Here is a 19314-nt window from a genome sequence, read left to right as displayed (position 1 = left end):
ACAATTTGCTGAGGCAACTGTAACTGAAACTGTAGCCACAAAGGTGAACGAATATTCCAATAAATTTTGATTCTATAACCATTTGAAATCAAGGAGTGTTCTTATGGGCACCCTGTATTAGCTTTGGAATGTGCAATCACAGATGATGGCATTGCTGTTTTGATCAATGAGCACACACCATTAAGTAAATGATCTGGTCTGCTCAATGAGCAAAAATCTTGCTCAGTGAGCATCACTCAGATTTGCAACGTGCCCCAGGCTGCCTAGTTCAAACATACGACTGACCTCACTTTGGGGCACTTTTGTCATCCCTGACCATTCAAGCAAATACAGTTTGTATCGCATGGGTTACAAAGACCAATTCTACAACGAGATTTTTCATTCTCTTAAACCTCCAAACAGAGGGGGTTGTGCTCTGATGTGGCAACAGTGCGAACTTTTGCCACCTGCCTAATTTCATGGCCCTGTGTTTAATGATCAGAACAGGATTTAAAGTGTTAACACACTTAGGTCAATGTAAAAAATGCTGCTCCTTTCCCAGTATTTTCTGTGAAGATTTTGCACATTGCTTCTGTCACATTATCTGGGGTGGAAGTCCATCCAGTTTATCCCCATTCTCTTCCATTCATCCAGCCTTCCTAAATTAAGTTCCTTTTTACGTCTAAGTGTGGCAATCCTTTAGTATCTTTAATCAAACTAAAAATAAATATCTGATGAAGGGAGCGTATGTTCTCCTGAAACACCACAACGATAAACTGTGTTTTTATGCTTGTAATAAACGTAGACTACAAGGGAAATACGTACAAGAAAAAGTAATACAGAGTGGCTACTCTAGGACCTTGAAAAAATTCAAGTATAATTCCCGGTTTTCAAGGTGAACTTTCCAAAAATTCAAGGCTACAACTAGACGTTTTCTCTATTTCAGCCTTACGTATTACCTACCGTTTCTCACCACCCACACATATACATATTAACAACATAAATGGTCTATGCGATTCCAATATATCGAAAAATCTAATTCAATTCAATTAAACAGCATGTATATTTAAAATATTTAATTTAAGGTGTTGAGTTTACTTTTGTCCGACTCAAAACATCTGCAAATACAAGTCACAAATATTATGGGATATATTAATCTACGACAATACAAATTTAAAACTCAAATTTACCTATCAACTTCAAGATATCATACCTTGCAATAATCTTACGTCTTGTCAGATAGATTGTTCTGCAAAGACACTAACGAAGCAAACAGAGAATTGTGATTTATTTTCCACGCAGCTTTCTTTTCTTTCCCCTTCTCGATTAAAAAAAAAAAGAAACTCTGAAATACTTGACTCGGGGCATTAATAAATATGCATAAATTCAAAGGGATTTGGATTAACAAAAGTTGCATTTTTTCATATCTACGGAGAAAAATTCACGTAGAATTCATGCATAACTCCTGGATTTCAAGGAATTCCTGGTGAGTAGCCACCCTGTAATAATCCATTAGTGGTTTGGACATTTCTGGGGCTGAGGGAGGTTGGGGGGGGGGGTTTCAGAGGTGGAGGGGTCACAGCATTACATCAGTTGATAAATTATCATGTGAGTTAGACCTTCACGATTTAAAGATACCAAAATAAAACACAGCGTAACATCTAAAAGACAATTTTCAACCAAAAATTTATTTGCATCTTTCTATACACATGCAACATGTAAACAATGGATTAAAGTGAAAATTGCAAAATTTATGATATCTCTGAAATTTCACATCAAAACAACGTACAATTAAAATTTAATTTAAGAAGCTATCATTAGAAACAATAAAACTGATACAAAATGTAATTGCTTAGAAAAGTTCATTCATATTAACTCCTCTTTTCAATTTAATGAAATCTTTTTTAATCTACAACAGAACAACACTTCCATAATAACTTTTGTTATATTCGATTTTGTTGTAACTTTATTTACAAAAGAGACACATTCACTTCATAGATTCATACAGCAAGAACGATACTTCAACTCTTGCAACAATACAAATTTTCTCTGATAGTTACTTACATAAAAATAAAATGGGTTAAAATTTAGATCAATGGAGCCCTAAAAAAATATAATGCAAAAGACTACATGAAAACTGTGTTTCAATATTACAAAAAATGCATGGCAATGCACAAAAATGCCAATGACAGGAACATGCAGCCCTTGTGGTGATCAACGCCAACTTTGGAATGAACTGCCTCTGTAAGAATGGAGAAAATGGTGCACTACACATTGCAAATAAACAAAAATTGAAAGTAGACTCTAGTTACACTTACTGTGAAATTCCAAAATTTTATTCTGAATGAAATTTATCTCTATGAATACAGGGTGGACTAAAAGTCAGGTTACATAAGTAAAATGTAGTCTTTTCTCTTTTTTTGCAGGTTTCTGACATGTTAACGAAAGACGAAAGAGTGGAAGTGGTTTTACTGGCGGGCGAGCGTAGCTACTGAGATACGGCTGTGCAATTCAACCAGTGACATCCAGACAGCCAATCACCCATAATGCCGTCACCAAGTTGTTGGCACAATTCAAGGAGACTGATTCTGTGCACGACAGAAAGCGTTCCGGAAGACCACGAACATCCACAGATGAAGGGTCAACAGTCGCGGTTCTAGCCACTGTCAGCAAGAGCCCTCATAAAAGGTTTTGACGTTTATCAATGGAGCACAATATCAGTAAAAGCAGTGTGCTTCGACTTCTGCAGACACATTGTTGGCATCCGTACAAGCTGCAACACCTTAAGATGACCCGGACTGCCAACTGGAATTTTGTGAGTGGGCATGTGCATACATTAGGCAGGATCCACTGTTTTCGTCTTCCATTATGTTCAGTGATGAAGCCAATTTTTTCATTAATGGCGAAGTCAATAAGCAAAATTGGCGCTATTGGAGTGATACAAACCAAATTGGATTGATCCGTGCAAAATACAAGGGCAGGAAAGTTGGTTTGGTGTGGTATACGGGAAACAAGTTGTCGGGCCCTTTTTTTTTATAGAAGGTAATCTCAATGCTGAAAGGTACAAGGAAATGTTTCAAGAGAGTGTTTTCCTGAGCATCCTCAATGAACAAGAAGCTTTCCCAACATGTTCCAACATGACAGTGCCCCACCGCATTATGGTATTGTTGCTCGTACGTGGTTAAAAGAAGAGTTCCCAGGAAGGTGGATAGGTCGTCGAGGAACTGTTGAATGGCCAGCACGGTCACCAGACCTAACACCCCTGATTTATTATCTGTGGGGCCACGTAAAGGTCATGTTGTACGCCGAGAAGATTAACAACATGGATCACCTCAAAGAAAGGATCACAGAAGCCATTTCACAAATCACTCCCACCATACTTATAGACATCTTACGGAACTGGGAGAATCGCATTGAAACATGCTATAAAGCACTCGGTGATCATATTGAACACATACTGTAACTTTTATTTATTTTTCTCTATCTAACCTGACTTTTGGTTCACCCTGTACATTTCACATGTAGTGTAATTATGTCAAATGACTCAAAAACTGTCAGGGGTCACAAATGAATTGAGTAACTTATCCTATCCTTTTTCAGAGGATAACTAACTTTTGTAAAGTTTGCCAATAATTGCGTGATCCTATACTGCACTTTCAGCAATTTGACTTTCATTAACGATACTTCAGACTACAGTTTTGGTTGCAAAATTTTACCCTTCCTCACCAAAAGTGCACATGCACAAACACTAACATTTAAACTTAACAACATGGTATTCGAAGTAGTGTATGGCAGATACGTTATACTGTAATATAATAAATATAATATAATAAAAGGTACTAAAAAAAAATCAGGGCTCAACCAAGCCATGCCAAAGCTGTTCTACCTGGGCCACCAACATGTTATTGTTGCTCATTAATAGATTTATTCGAGAAATCTACAGAACGATGTATGCCATTTGTTAACCTGTAAGTACTTATTTATTTATTTATTTTACCTAGAACAGAGCTTTCGCTCCAGTTACAATAGGATTACATATATTTTAAACAATAAAAAAAAATTACAATTTCAAAAATATAAAACAAAAGAAGAAGAAAGAGAGCAAAACTACAATAATCATTTTGTACAGAATACTAGCACAAATTTTATAGAGAACATAAATCTAAAGATGATATTTACAGAGGTAGAACAGGATACATATCTATATACAGACATTCCTAACTATACACATGTATATACTCATATATAAACAAACATACAGACATACAGGCATAATTGTATCTACAAACGTACCCATGTACACAGAAAACATTTATAATTGTTTGATTTGTTCATGACATTCTTCGAAGAACAGACAGAAACTGCTTAAATGGCATAGCGAAATCCAAGTCTCCACCGTTTCTGACTATTTCGTTATGTTTAATACATAGTCTTAGAATGGCTGAATTCTGGTGTTCTGTTGAATGGGATTTGCTGTAATAAAAAGGCTGCCTGAACTGTAACATGTTCTTCTTAGCATTAAAGTTTAATGTTTGGAGGAGACTTGGACTGTCGACTAGCCTTCACTAACTTATATAAAAATAATTGATGTGATACTACTCTCCTTTTGTACAAAGGTGAATATTGAATTATCTTAGTAGTTGTTTATATGATACCTGATCCTGAAAAGTTGATCTTTTGTATTTTTTGTAATACGAGGGGGGTGCTGAAAAGTTCGTAGCCCAACCCAGGAGTGCACGTGGAATGATGAAACTTTACAGTTTCAAAGAACATATCTTGGTATGTACACATGCAAACTTTCATAGTAATAACGAAATTGTTATTGTGCTTTTCAGGCCCTTGAAGTGATCATGTAAGCCCAGCCAGCGAATTTCACAAACATCGAGATCAGAGGTGCCCAAGGGTCAGACATTTAATGCAGAGTATTATTCTGCATTACTCACAAAACTGAAAGTGCAACGCCGCAGAAAAATGAAAAAAGGAATTCTGTTCCTGCAGGACAATGCCCCTGTCCATCGAGCACTGCAAACACAACTAACATTGCATGAACTAGGGTTTCAGTGTCTAGATCATCCCCCTTATTCCCCAGATATAGCTCCGTCAGACTATTTCTTATTCCCCAAACTCAAACAACACTTGAAAGGATGCCATTTTGGATCTGATAAGGATGTGATTAGTGCTACGGAACAGTGGTGTGTGGAACAGCTTTAGAATTTTTTTTCACTGGTCTGCAAAAATTGGAGCACTGTGCAAGAAAGTGTATTGAACTTTGGGGGGAGTATGTAGAAGAACTGTAAAATTTCATCATTCCACGTGCACTCCTTCTGGGTTGGGCTACGAACTTTTCAGCACCCCCTCGTATAAGTAACAAACAAATTTCTTCTGAATTCCTTCTATGTTTTTGCTATTACATTGTGTGTAAGGCGACCAGACTACACTTGCATATTCTAATTTGGTTCAAACAAGGCAATTAAACCGACTTGTCAGAGCTCTTTCACTATGTATGTCTTGTGAATTTCTAATTAAGAACCCTAACGTTCTGTAACCATCATTACAAATCTGATCAATATGTGTTCCAAAAGATAATTTATTATTTAATGTAACTCCCAAGTCATTTATTTGATTTACTCTTTGTAATGTACGATTATTCATTGTAAACTGATAAATATTAGGTTTGGTTTGCCTGGAAAAAGTTATTACAAAGCATTTTGAGACATTAAAGTTTAATTTATTTTGGATGCTCCATCTTTGTGCATTTTCCAAGTCTTCTTGCAACTTGAGTGCATCCTTTGGATCTTTCATTACTTTATACAATTTTAAATCATCAGCAAAAAGTAAACATTTTGAGTATTTAAAAATTGTGGGTAGATCATTGATGTATAGTAGAAAGAATAATGGTCCAAGATTGGAGCCTTGTGGTACACCGGAACAGACTTTGTAAGTGTATGACTTAGCTTGAATGTATGTTACAAATTGCATTCGATTGCGTAAGTAAGAGGATATTAATTTAAGACAGTTATGAGAGAGACCAAACTAGACAATTTACTCAGCAATACATCGTGATCAAGAGTATCAAAGGCTTTGGTGAAGTCCATATATATTGCATCAACAGAATTCCTATCATCGAGGGAATCTGATATAGTCTGTGTGAAATTGACCTGATTAGTTGAAGTTGATTTTCCAGGACAAAATCCATGTTGATCTATTGATATATAAGGTTTAATATGGTTGTATATCCTGTCAAATAATATATATTCAAATATTTTTTGAAGGAGCTGAGATTAATGAAATAGGTCGATAAATTTGTCATTTCGCATAGGTCTCCCTTTTTTAAAACAGGACAAATTTTACTGATTTTCCAAAGATCAGGAAAAATTTCCATTTTTAGAATAATATTGAAAATATAACACAAAGGGGTACATAATAATTCGGCACAACCTTTTAATATGTATGTTGGCAATTGGTCGGGTTCACTAGATTTCAATGATTTCAGTTTCTTTATGGCTTCATTGCATTCTGTGTTAGTGATAGATTCTATCACCAACGACTGAGATACTATCATGTCAGAGGATTCAAAGATGTTATATGTTGAAGGATTTGAAGCATACACTGTTTGAAAATATTCAGCAAAACCATTAGTAATTAATATGTTTGTTTCAAATCTATTACCCTTATACATCATATGAGCTAGTTTTCTATTTGTTTGTTTTTCTTGTTTCTTATAAAATTCCAAAATGGTTTGGTGTTACTTATTAAATTGTTTTTTATTTCTGATACGTATGTTTTATATGCTATATTTATCATGCTTTTTAGTTTTTTACGTAATTCAACAAATTTAGTTTGATGATAATCTGAATATTTCATCTTTCTTCTGTATGTTTCTTTTTCTTTAAAATTTCTTATTATATCCGATGTGAACCAACATGGATAAGAACGTTTTTTACATATTGATCTTTTCGGCACATATGTGTCTATAACACCATTAATTACCTTGTAAAAATAGTCTAAGGCTTCATTGGAATTCTTGTAAGTAGCTAAGTTGTCCCATTTTTCATTTTCCAAGTGTTCGTACATATTGCAGAAATGTGCCCTTGCATAATTGTATAAAGTAACTGGACTTGATTTAACACAAGAAACCTTTTTGTTTACAAAGACCTGGATAAGTAGTGACAGATGGTGGTGATCTTCCTCAAGCAACGGGTGTAAATTTCTAAGAAGGGTCATGATATCCCTTATATTTGTCAATAATAAATCAAGGGTTTTCCCATTTTTATTTTTACGTGATTAACAGATTTAAGATTGCCCATTGATAAAAAGTTAGCAAGAGAGGTACTTATAGGTCCACCTTCCAATAAATCAAATTGATCATCTATTATTGTGGTAATATTAAAATCACCAAAAATAATTACTTTGAAGCTATGCCGGTTAGCAATCTCAACAAATACAAAAAAATCCCGATACTTCTAAATTGGTGATTTTGGTGGAAAATATACTGATATGTTCTATATTGATTTTAAATTCCTCAACAGCATATTAGTTTACTACAGCAACCAAGACACCTCCCCCTCCCTTCTGGACCCGATCTTGACGATAAACATTATACCATTTATCTATGAACTCTCCATCATATACACCTACATTTAGCCAAGTTTCCGTTAGTATAATTACATCATAATTTTCAAGGGATATACTAGAGTATAATTTGTGTAGTTTTGTATTTAACCCTCTAACATTCTGGTAGTAAACAGATAGTTCATTACATTTTTCCATTACATTAATTGGGTAACATCATCTAGTTATTTCTATAATATAATGTTGGTGTCATCCTTTTTCTTCCATAACTTAATAGCTTCCGCATGGTCAACCCACAAATACACATAGTTTTTTTCATGTTTAATTCTCCTTGTCTGCCCAATAATGCACTTTTGGTACGACGTGATGCTTTGGTTAACATAAATGGTTTCATTTTTTGTATAACCTAGATGAACAGCATTTAAGTTTCTTTTTACTTTCATCTTCTGCAGAAAGGCATCCTTGTCCACTCACCTTACAAATTTTACAATTATTCCACTGGAAGCTTGATTGAAGGGTTTGCGCAACCTATGACAACAGTCTATCGTTTCATCTTTGATTTCCATATCCAATGCTCGCCCAATAGCTTTTACTACATCCGTTGTATTTTCATTCATTTGTTCAGGAACACCGTATATTTCTAATGTATTGCGGCGACCATACTGATCTAATTCATCTAGTTGATCCTGAGTATCCTTCAATTGTTTTTTTAGGGTTACATTTTCTTCTTTCAATTGCTCAATTTGTACCAAACAAGTGTTTATTTTCTCTGACAGGTTTTTGATCAAAGATGCATTGTCATCCAGTTTTTGATGAGCTAACTCAAGTGATTTACTTAATTCGCTTTCACAATTTATATTTGTTTTCTTTAAATTTTCAATTTCCTGCTTTACTACTAGAACAAGTTTATACTGATCAACAATAGTTGGCACTTCCATTTCACATACACTTTTGTTCTGTAAACTACTATGCCTGCTTTTTGCACAGTCCTTGCATCTCCATACTTGTCCCGTATTCCGCATATATTCCACATCTTCCTCCTTCATGAGTGCACATTTTAAGTGACACAGCTTCATACAGTTTGAGCTATGCATTTTGAAGGAAATATCCTTCCGAGATACTTGTTCATTACATTCTACACAACTGCTCATCTTCTCCTTCGATATATCGAATATTTCGATAATGACACTTCAACTGAACTCAGTGTATTTTTTCGAACTATGAGACCGCAACACTGTTTGTTTACATACGTGGAGAAGAACTGATGGTGACTAATTTTAAAGTATTTTAATGTTTCAGTTACGAGATATCGAATTATTCATTACACAACATAATCTACAGTACTTACTTCACATTCCAAAAATATACTTATTACAGCCTCTCATCAGAAATACATAAAATAACACAAAAAAACATGGAGCACAATCACATTGCTGTCCTATCGATCCATCACAGACTACTACTTACGAGGGTAAGTCATTAAATAACAGGAATTCCATTCTAAACTTCATGAGATTTATGAAAATTTGTATTTCACGACTCATAATGGTTCCTTAGCAACACGCCATTAAGGTGTTGACGATCGAGCAGTATGCGCCTGTGCAGTAGCTTGTACAACATAACCGCTCCACTGTTGACTTGCACCGGAGAAGAGCAACGAAGTGTTATTCTTTTTTTGTGATCAGAGGGATTGAAACCTTCTGAAATCTACAGCAGAATGAAGGCTCAGTACGGACACAATTGTTTAAGTCAGTAGAGAGTGTATGAATGGGTGGAAAGTTCAGTTTTTAAAATCAGAAGATGAAATGTCAGTGATGAACACCTGAGTGGGAAGCCAGTTTGCATGGCAACTGAGGCAGATCGACCAGCAATTCCGTTAATTTAGTACACTCTCCCCCAAATTAAACAATTGTCTCCATACTGAACCTTCATTCTGCTGTAGATTTCAAAAGGTTTCACTCACTCTGATCACAAAAAACGAGTAACACTTCGTTGCTCGAACCACAAATACAAATTTTCGTTGTGCATAAATCTTCGTTAACTTTAGAATATATTTTTGTGATTTAATGACTTACCCTCGTATTTTACATTGAGATATGAAAACATTCTTCTAAGCTAACTTGGAAGCTCTCTGTTGCATGTCACAACATGTCTTGAGGTATTGATGTAATTACCTGATGAACAACAGCGTTCAATTCATCCGGTGTGTGACATTTTCCCCTTGAGGTATATACAAATACAATAACATTTAATGTTCGCATTTTAAAAACATCCCCCAAATACACAAATATTTCATTGTCAGAGTGAAAACATCAGTTCTTTCAACCTCTCCAGTGTGGAGTGTGTAACTCTTTCAACATGAAGTTAAAATAATGCCATTTATATTTTTGCTATGGGTTTATACAAACTGAAAATATATTTTTTAAAACATTCTCAAAGAACTGCAGTGAATCTGTTGTAATAAATAATATTATGTAATTAGAGTAGAGTTGTTAAAGGTCCGGGTATTTGAAATAAATTGAATTCTGGTCCAGGAAAGAAACCATAAAGAACTTTTTTATCTGTTGTAAAGTATTTTAATTTGGTCCAGAACATTTTTTTCTGGATCAATATAAATATGATCAAGGAACCTTTCCTCCAGATCAATTTAAATACGGTCCACGTTCTGTATTGAAATGGAACAATACACAACTTGGACTGAATTTAAATTGCTCGAGAAAAAAGGTTCTAACCATATTATGGAACCCAATAGAATCCATTAGACCTTCCTGTCCCTTTAACAAACCTGAATTAGAGGACTATAACTGGGCTCGGTCTGTTGAGCTCTATAAATAAATAACAATACATACCCAAAACCACCGGAAGATGTCCCAAAGCTTGACGGTGGAGTGCTAGGCTGCGCACTTCCACCAAACACAGAGCCAAACCCAGGCTGCTGCTGATTGTGCGCTAAATTCCCAAATGTCAATGATGTATTCTGTGTAGCTAAATTTTCAAAAGTTGAGGACTGCTGGGTAGTACCTCCAAAGCCAGCTATAAATAAAAAAAGGTACAAATTTTGTCGTACAGTTACTATATAATTATACAGTTACATATAACTAATGATATAACATTGCAACAATGAGTACTGTTCCCATTTAAGACATAGGAAGGGAAACTTTCCTGGTGACATGATGCAAACAAGTGTTTCTGTAAGATCACGGCATTTATAGAATTGGTTCACTTTGGATTCTAATGTTGAGAGCCATCCATCATCAGGGGATATCAAATGGAAACTAAGAGAGAGTATAAAGGGCAGATCTTAGGCTGTGGTTAAATAACACTATACTGCTGTGACAGTAAATGGAGAATCAATATGAACATTGCAACTTTTGTGAAGAAAAGCAACTTAACTTAGGCCAAAATATATAAGAACGCACACATGGGATTTAATTTTTTGGGTATTTGCCACTTAATTCGTATTTTAACCCTCCATTAGGCACATGGGGTACTAGCGTCCCCCATTGATATTCATTGCGAGATTGCAACACTGTGACCCACACTGCACATGAGTATTTTTGTGTAGCTGAATGTTCTTTCCTTGTCTTTGTTGTTCTAACAAAATAAATAGGTAAATAGTATCAAATACTTTTCAAACTTACGTGAGTGAGTATATGTTAATCCGGACAACGTTTCAGAGGTAAATACTTCCTCCTTCTTCAGGTCTAACTAGAAGTCTACACACCGGACATGGTGTCAGGTGAAATAGTGTTAAATAGGAATATGGATGAAGGAATTTGTAAAAAAACACTAAAATCCTAGTTATTAAAATCACAAAAATTCAGATCCAGGTAAAATATTATAAAAAATACTCATATTCAAAACTAAGACTAAAAACCAGGTGCCCACATGGCAGCTGAGTAACTCCAGTCCAGCAGTAAGGTGAAGCGCGTGGATAATGGTCTACACATGCAGAGTTGGAGATTACCTCCTCCCGCACGGGACTGATTCCCCTCAACAGCAACGTCATCGGTAAAAATTATGCTAAGTTGGGTTTCCATGTCACTGCCGAAGTTTTGAGAGTTGTAGGGGAAGAACGCGAATTCTCATTGAATTGGTCTAAATATATAACAGGAAAAATATCAAAGCATTGAAAGACAGACCCCACAGCAAATTCAGATGGTATACGGAGGTGTGTTAGTGATGAAAGTGGCAGTGTGACAAAGTGAACATGAAAGTGGCAGCATGAGTGAAAGTGAGCAAGAAAGTGGCAGCATGACTGAAAGTGAACATGAAAGTGGCAGTGTGACTGAAATTGAACATGAAAGTGGCAGTGTGGCTGAAAGTGAACATGAAAGTGGCAGTGTGGCTAAAAGTGAACATGAAAGTAGCAGTGTGGCTGAAAGTGAACATGAAAGTGGAAGTGTGACTGAAAGTGAACATGAAAGTGACAAGGTGACTGAAAGTGAATGTGAAGTGGCAGTGTGACTGAAAGTGAACATGAAAGTGGCAGCGTGAGTGAAAGTGAACATGAAAGTGGCAGTGTGACTGAAAGTGAACATGAAAGTGGCAGTGTGGCTAAAAGTGAACATGAAAGTGGCAGTGTGGCTGAAAGTGAACATGAAAGTGGAAGTGTGACTAAAAGTGCTGAACATGAAAGTGGCAGTGTGAGTGAAAGTGAACATGAAAGTGGAAGGTGAGTGAAAGTGAACAAGAAACTGGCAGCGTGACTGAGTGAACATGAAAGTGGCAGCGTGACTGAAAGTGCACATGAAAGTGGCAGTGTGGCTGAAAGTGAACATGAAAGTGAACATGAAGTGGCAGTATGACAAAGTAAAAATAAAAGTGACAGTGTGACTGAAAGTGAACATTAAAATGATAGTGTGACTGAAAGTGAACATGGTACTGCTTCGGTTGTTAAGAATTAAGAAGCATGGGGATCCACGACTGATGTTAACTTTACGTGTATATGGCGTCACTTAGGAAGCGAGTAAAAGAATTGCAGTTGATTTTACTAGACAAAGAAGGAATGTTCAGCATGCATGCACAGTATAATTCACAATGTATTTTATACCACAAATATAGTTAATGGGTAGGGTGACACGTGTCCTCAGGTGCTAAAGTATGTTACCAAAAATTAAGCACCTAATGCAGGGTTAAAGGTCTCAAAAATTTGTTTTGTATAATGTCTCCCTCAGGTGTATGGACACCATACTAAATACACGAATATTCAACTTTAGATCTCACACTGAAAGATAGAGAAGATTGAATTAGAGCTCTGGTTGCGAGTTTTAAGAAAGAAATGGATTTGGCAAGCAGCAGGTTGATTGATTCTCTTGAGCATGTTCACCACACAGCAGAACAACACATTAACTCCTTGTCTTGACATCTGTGGCTTGCCAAAGATAACGGAATGCATCACACTTGTGCACGGTCACAACATTGCTACAAATACTATACTTATGAAGGGCATGTACAGTGATGGAAAAAAATACTTCCCCCAATAGAGCCATAATATCAGTAGCCTTAAGGGGGAAGTATTTTTTTCCACAACTTTACATGTTGCAATGTTCTACAAAGAGGGAATAAAGTAAATGTTGACGCGTACTGACAAATTCTGGATGTTAATGCTAGTTGAAGTTATGTAGCATCCACTTACAAGACAATAGTCTGACAACTACTTTTCATTTGTTCTTTATAGGCAATCTGAACTTAATTGTACCAGGTGGTTATAATTAAAGTGACATTGTTCAGAGTGGTACAGCATGGGCTGTAATGAGAGTAGCAGTCTGAAACTTCGTGGATATGATAATGAAGCAATGCGCTCGCGAATTATGCAAAAAAAAAAAAAAAAAAATAGTTCCAATTCTCGCCACCAGGGTAAAAAATGGCGCTGTAAGCAGTCAAAACGTGGTATAGTTACAGGAAAAAGGCAGGAAAGATCAAACACATGAGAACAATGGCTCTGGCATGTTTATTAGGAACTATGGTTACAAGAACTGTTCAATATGGCCTCCCAATTCAGCAACATGCTGCATTCGTAACACGGCATGGTCGACAGTTGCTCACAGCATGTCTGGTGAAATCTGAGCGACATGTCGTTGTATGCTAGCCTTCAGATCAGGCAGAGACCGGACATGTCCCTGATAGACACGATCTTTTAAATATCCCCACAGCCAGAAGTCACATGGATTAAGGTCGGGGGATCTGGAAGGCCAATCATCTGGAAACTGCCTAGAGATGATGCGGTCATTAGTGAAGGTTTCTCGCAGCAAATCTTTCACGTGGCGAGCGACATGTGGTGTTGCCCCATCTTGCATGAAAATGGTGGTGTGTTCACAGTTCCGTTCTTGCAAAGCTGGAATCACGTGTTGCACAAGGAGGTCCCTATAACGTGCAGATGTCACTGTACACCTAACAGGCCCTCGAGGTGTCATCTCCTCAAAGAAAAACGGACCAAGAATGAAGGAGCTAGTGAACCCACACCATGCAGTCACGTAAACTGAGTGCAATGGTTGTTCCTGCACAACATGTGGACGAGTGGAACCCCATATGCGACAGTTCTGAGTATTCACTGTACCGACCAGAGTAAAATGCGCCTCGTCAGTCCACAGAATATTCCCCGGCCACATGTCATCCACTTCCATGCGTGCCAAAAACCGATGGGCAAACTCACGGCGTTGTGGAATATCTTGGGGTTTCAATTGGTGCACAATTTGAATCTTGTAGGGATACCAGTGTAAAATGCACCGCAATACCTTGCGAACTGTTGACCAGGGGAGTGACAATTCACGTGCCACAGCTCTAGCACTGGTTGCAGAAGTTGAGGCATGTGCTGCACGGTCAGCTACAGCTACAGCAACTTCGTCCACAACTTCCACGGGGATGGGCCGCCTTCCTCTCCCTGGTGCAACACCCAATTCACCTGTTTCCTCGAATTTCTTCATCATCTTCTTCAGCCCATTAATTGACATGGGCCCTCTTCTCAGCCCTTTCTGTTGGCGATATTTCCGCAGTGCAGCGTTACTATTGCTCCCATTCTGGTAAAACAACTTCACTAGCAGTGCACGGTCTTTCTTCGCAATAGCCATTGCTTTTTACACGGGAAAAATCAAACTTTTAATGTTCGGCGAACATTCACATCACTAAAGGAAAAAAAAAAGCAACAAGCGTCACCAACAACAACCAGGGAGCTCACACAATGGTTAGGCAATGTCACCGACTTTGACGTCAGAGTTACGGAAAATTCCACGTTTTGACTGCTTACAGCGCCATTTTTTACCCTGGTGGCGAGAATTGGAACTTTTTTTTTTTTTTTTTGCATAATTCGCGAGCGCATTGCTTCATTATCATATCTACGAAGTTTCAGACTGCTACTCTCATTACAGCCCGTGCTGTACCACTCTGAACACCGTCACTTTAATTATAACCACCTTGTATATTAGGAAGAATAAAGAATCAAAGTTTGTCCCCTGAGAAGCTCCGGATGTAACTTCAAACTTAGCAGTAATAATTCCTAAATTGTGGTGTAGTTTACAGTCAGTGTAATAAGATTTGCACATCAACTCTTGGTGCACGCAAAAGATGTACTGAAGAAATTTAAGTGACAAATCAAGGTTCAACCAGGACTCAAACCCTCTCTGGCATACCATGCCATTGCTCTATCAACTGATTTACCGAGCCAGGCCTGGCTTCACCTGATTTCTCACTTGAGATATTTTACCTGCATGGGAATTACATTGGCCAGAGATACTTCAATTGAATCCATTGAGTTACTGCTAACACTGATGTTGCAAAGTATCTCCAAACATGGAATTACTGAACATTACCATATCTTTTGGAAAAGGACTGGCATATGTGCATGAAAATAGTGATTATGGGGTAAACATGGATAAGTAAGCCTTAGTCCAATATAATCTTGGCTGGAAACTACAACTAAAAATCAAAATAAATGAAAAAAAACAAATTTGAATGGACAATCGTAAAATTTCTATATTAAATTCATATATTTTAGAAGATGGAGTGATCACAAAGTATCCTAGAAAGTACTGGAGCCATGTCCTGTTATGCTTGGGTTTCTTATCCGTGCTTCCTTGCACTTTAGATATATCATTTATGGAGATTAAAAACAATGTAAATGAATTCACAGAGGAAGACAATTTGAACTACTGTTAACCAAAGTTTCGATAATCTGAATATATTTCTTAGTTTTCTTGAACTTGAAATTAATAAGGTTTTCTTGCATTTAGTTTTTTTCTTCTAATTCACATTCAGCATTTAAAATTCAATTTTATTTGTCAAATTTGTAATAAAAAAGTATATGAAAGTACATTCAACGGCAAAGATAACATAGGTAAATTGTCCCCCGCTTTTTTCATTACTTTTTTATTCTATATCCTGTGTTGTTTTAAGCAATGAAACCATGTTGGTTCGAAGTAGGCATTGTTCTCTGCTTATTGACGTCATTATTTCAATTCATTATCATCACATTGTGTAATATAGACCGAATGAAAATGGTGATGGACAATTCGCCTACTGTTTCTTTTACCGTTGGGTGTACAAACTGTATCGATCTTGTAAATAATTCTACTATGGCAGCTGTTTGCCCAACATATTTCACACTGAGTTTGGTTTGAGTTACTGTTTTAAGTCCACTTTATGCACAGTAAGGCTAATCGGGACTGGACCTACAGTTTAAAGTGGAATCCGAACCACTTGTGCCTCCACCGGGTATCGAACCCGGGACCCCTTGATTACAAGGCAATGACGCTACCACTGCGCCATGGGGGAGGCCCATTTTTCACACTGAGTAAATGTGTACATGATATAGAGACAAATAACTTAATAACCTTCCTTTGGTGAAAGCAATGCAAAGTGGTGATACAGGATGGATACAGGTTGTACTAAATTGATATTAATTATCGTAGAATAAGTACTTACGGGAAGGTGGAGATGTCGATCCAAACGGCTTGGCAGCACCAAAAGTAGGAGACCCTCCGAATGTTGGGGCTCCACCAAAAGTTGGAGAGGAACCAAAGACAGTACTGTTGTTACCACCAGGAGAAGAACCGAACACAGGTGGACTTCCAAAACCAGCTGAAGAGGAAACATATGTTAGTACTATTGCATGAGGAAACATTCTCACCTCAGCCATACACAGGTGGATCCAATCAGAATGTCGTCTGGTTTTCAAAAAGTCATAATGAATGCCTGGGAAGCTTACTTTCAGTGCAGGTGGTCATGGCTCCCCGCACCAAAATTAGGAATTCATGTAGCACCATGAGGACGATGTAGGAACTACTTGAAGCCACAGTAGTGCTGTTCAGTCTAAGAAACCAAATAACAGTGTCAACGATGTATGGCATGCTCAGTGGCATGCCCAAGGGGGGGGGAGTCAAAACCCTTTGACCCAGTATTCCATCCCCTCCCCCCAAAAAAAGAACATGAAAAGGTGGCAAACAAAAATTCTGGGCATGCTGACCATGTGTTGTACATTGAATGTTTTAAAATTGTGCTTTAGTCATGATTGAAGATCGATTGATCTAGTGGAAAACATTTACATAGATCTCAATAACTTTATTTAAGGACTGACCTGATACCACTTTGAAATGACAAAAATACTGATGCTGATACTCGTACGGATTCCCATCGACACTGATACTGATTCTTGAAAATTGTAATAATTATTGTTCAAAATATTAAGACAGTGGAACCTCTACTTTACATTTTTCAGGGGACCAATCTGAAAAAAAAAACTTAAAAATGCGGGAAAATGTAAAACTGAAGAAAATTTTATAACAATTTGCTCTGTTGCGACCATCAAGATTGAATGTACGAGGGCTATTTTTTTTTCAACTTCCGATAGGGCATGAAATCAAAACCACAGTGAATAGCAAAATGGGTTTATTGACAAATGTTACGTACACGTATCATCTACTTTTCAAGTATGCACCAAGAAGATTCAGATATTTATTCTACCGATGCACCAGCTTTCCAATACCCTCTGCCAAAAAAAAAAAAAAGGTGCCGCCTGTCTGTTGAGCCAGGTCTGCACGGTGTTCCGAAGCTCCTCATTGGTGTGGAAGCATCGTCCTCCCAACCACTTCTTTATTGCCGGAGAAAGGTGGAAGTCACTCGGCACCAGGTCTGGGATTGTAGGGAGGGTGAACAAACACTTCCCAGTGGAATTGTTGAAGAAGGTCTTAGGTTGATGCAGCAACATGTTGTCGGGCATTGTCATGAAGCAAGACAATGCCTAAAGACAGCATGCATCTCCGTTTGTTCTGGATGGCTCTGCGTAGTCTGCAGAATGTCTCACAGTATGCAGCCACACTGATTGTGGTATTGGGCTCCATAAAGTCAACCAGTAACACACCTTGCACTTGGCGGTAGAGTCGATTGCAGCAGACATCTATACGTGCCCGTTGTTCAGCTTCAACTGAAGCGTTGGCCTTGGCAGTGGTGGCGGTAGTGGCAGGGAGAATGCCAATCACGCTGTTCTCTAGTTATACAATTTTAACTTCTCAAATAAAAATACACATACATTCTGCCAACCATGAAGATATATTTGATTGATTGAGTTGGTGTTTTTAAGTCCACTTTATGCACAGTAAGGCTAATCGGAACTGGACCTACAGTTTAAACTGGGATCCGAACCACTGTGTGCCTCCACCGGTATCAAACCTGGGATCCCTTGATTACAAGGTGGCGACGCAACCACTGTGCCACCGTGGAGGCCAGAAGATATATTTGACTAGTTTTGGTTAACCATTCATGAATTACACAGGGTCCGGCAACTAAACCAGATAGTTTTTAATTATAAATAAAATAAAACTCTTTCATGCAGCTAAGTCAATTTAACACATGTTGAGCTACATCTCTAAGCATTTTAGGAAAACAACATGAGGGGCAGATTCTTGACAAGGAGAGTTCATTTTTTGAATGACTCCTCAAATCAGAGACCCAAACTCGTTCGATGTTCTCGGGATTTCGAAGCTTAAGATGTCCACCAGGTGTTCTTTTCATTGCTGATGCAGTCTCCTTGAAGTTCCTTACCGACAGTAAAATGGTATTCCGACTGGGAACATGCAGGTTATGGTGAATGTTAAAGTGCTGGTGGAAGGCATGCTGCATTGCCAACACCACACATTCATTATGAAAAATGTCTCACCCACAAAAGCACTTTGTTGTGCCGACCACTGCTCCATGCTGCCTGGCATGCTTTGGTTTAAACAGCTGAAAGCCGTTACCACGAGGAATTTGCATTTAGTGTTGATTTAAAAACCATCAGGTTTAGTTGCTGCACCCTGTATTACCAGCAGAGTGGCAATATTACTCCTAAAACAACCACTCAAAATGATAAGGAGTTTCTTTAAATTTTCTGAAAGGATGAAACTGTAAATTTCTGGAACACTTTTGAATTGAAAAACTAGAATGTGGTATTTGAGCAAAGAACTGCAGTAGGTCCTTTAATGTCTGCACTTTTTTCACAAAGTAGTGTTATCATCCATGGTCATGATGATTTAAGGATTATGGTCTTTTCTTTACAAAAGCTCAAGTAGGAGAAAAATGTTCCTTTATTTGAACATGTAATGATATTTAATGTCATTACACAATATAATGGACAAAAAAAGTTGAGACTGGATTTATTGTAGACTGTTCATTGTAGGCTATTATTTGATACCAATAGCATTGAAAGTGACTGATTGATTGATTGATTTAGTTTATTTTACTTCGTGTTTTATGCCTCTTGGCTAATTTGCGAAGATGGGGATGGGTGATGAA

At 37.4% G+C, this 19314-nt stretch overlaps 1 protein-coding gene across 1 annotated transcript in view; it reads right to left on the bottom strand.

Annotated features, from left to right (window-relative positions):
- Positions 1-1622: 1622 nt before the first annotated feature.
- The window catches only part of Nup214 (nuclear pore complex protein Nup214), a 98654-nt gene continuing 80962 nt past the window's right edge, over positions 1623-19314 (bottom strand). The window contains exons 16-18 of the mRNA XM_083110206.1: positions 16471-16626; positions 10401-10584; positions 1623-2221 (exon numbers count right to left, since the gene is read on the bottom strand). Coding sequence (XP_082966332.1) covers positions 2194-2221; positions 10401-10584; positions 16471-16626 — 368 coding nt within the window. The 3' untranslated portion in view covers positions 1623-2193. The remainder of the gene's footprint in view (positions 2222-10400; positions 10585-16470; positions 16627-19314) is intronic.

The sequence above is a fragment of the Lepisma saccharinum genome, chromosome 23 (genome assembly GCF_977018435.1).
Source record: "Lepisma saccharinum chromosome 23, izLepSacc3.1, whole genome shotgun sequence".
NCBI lineage: Eukaryota > Metazoa > Arthropoda > Insecta > Zygentoma > Lepismatidae > Lepisma > Lepisma saccharinum.
The sequence above is the reverse complement of the archived record's forward strand: the minus strand, read 5'-3'. Positions and strand labels throughout refer to the sequence as shown.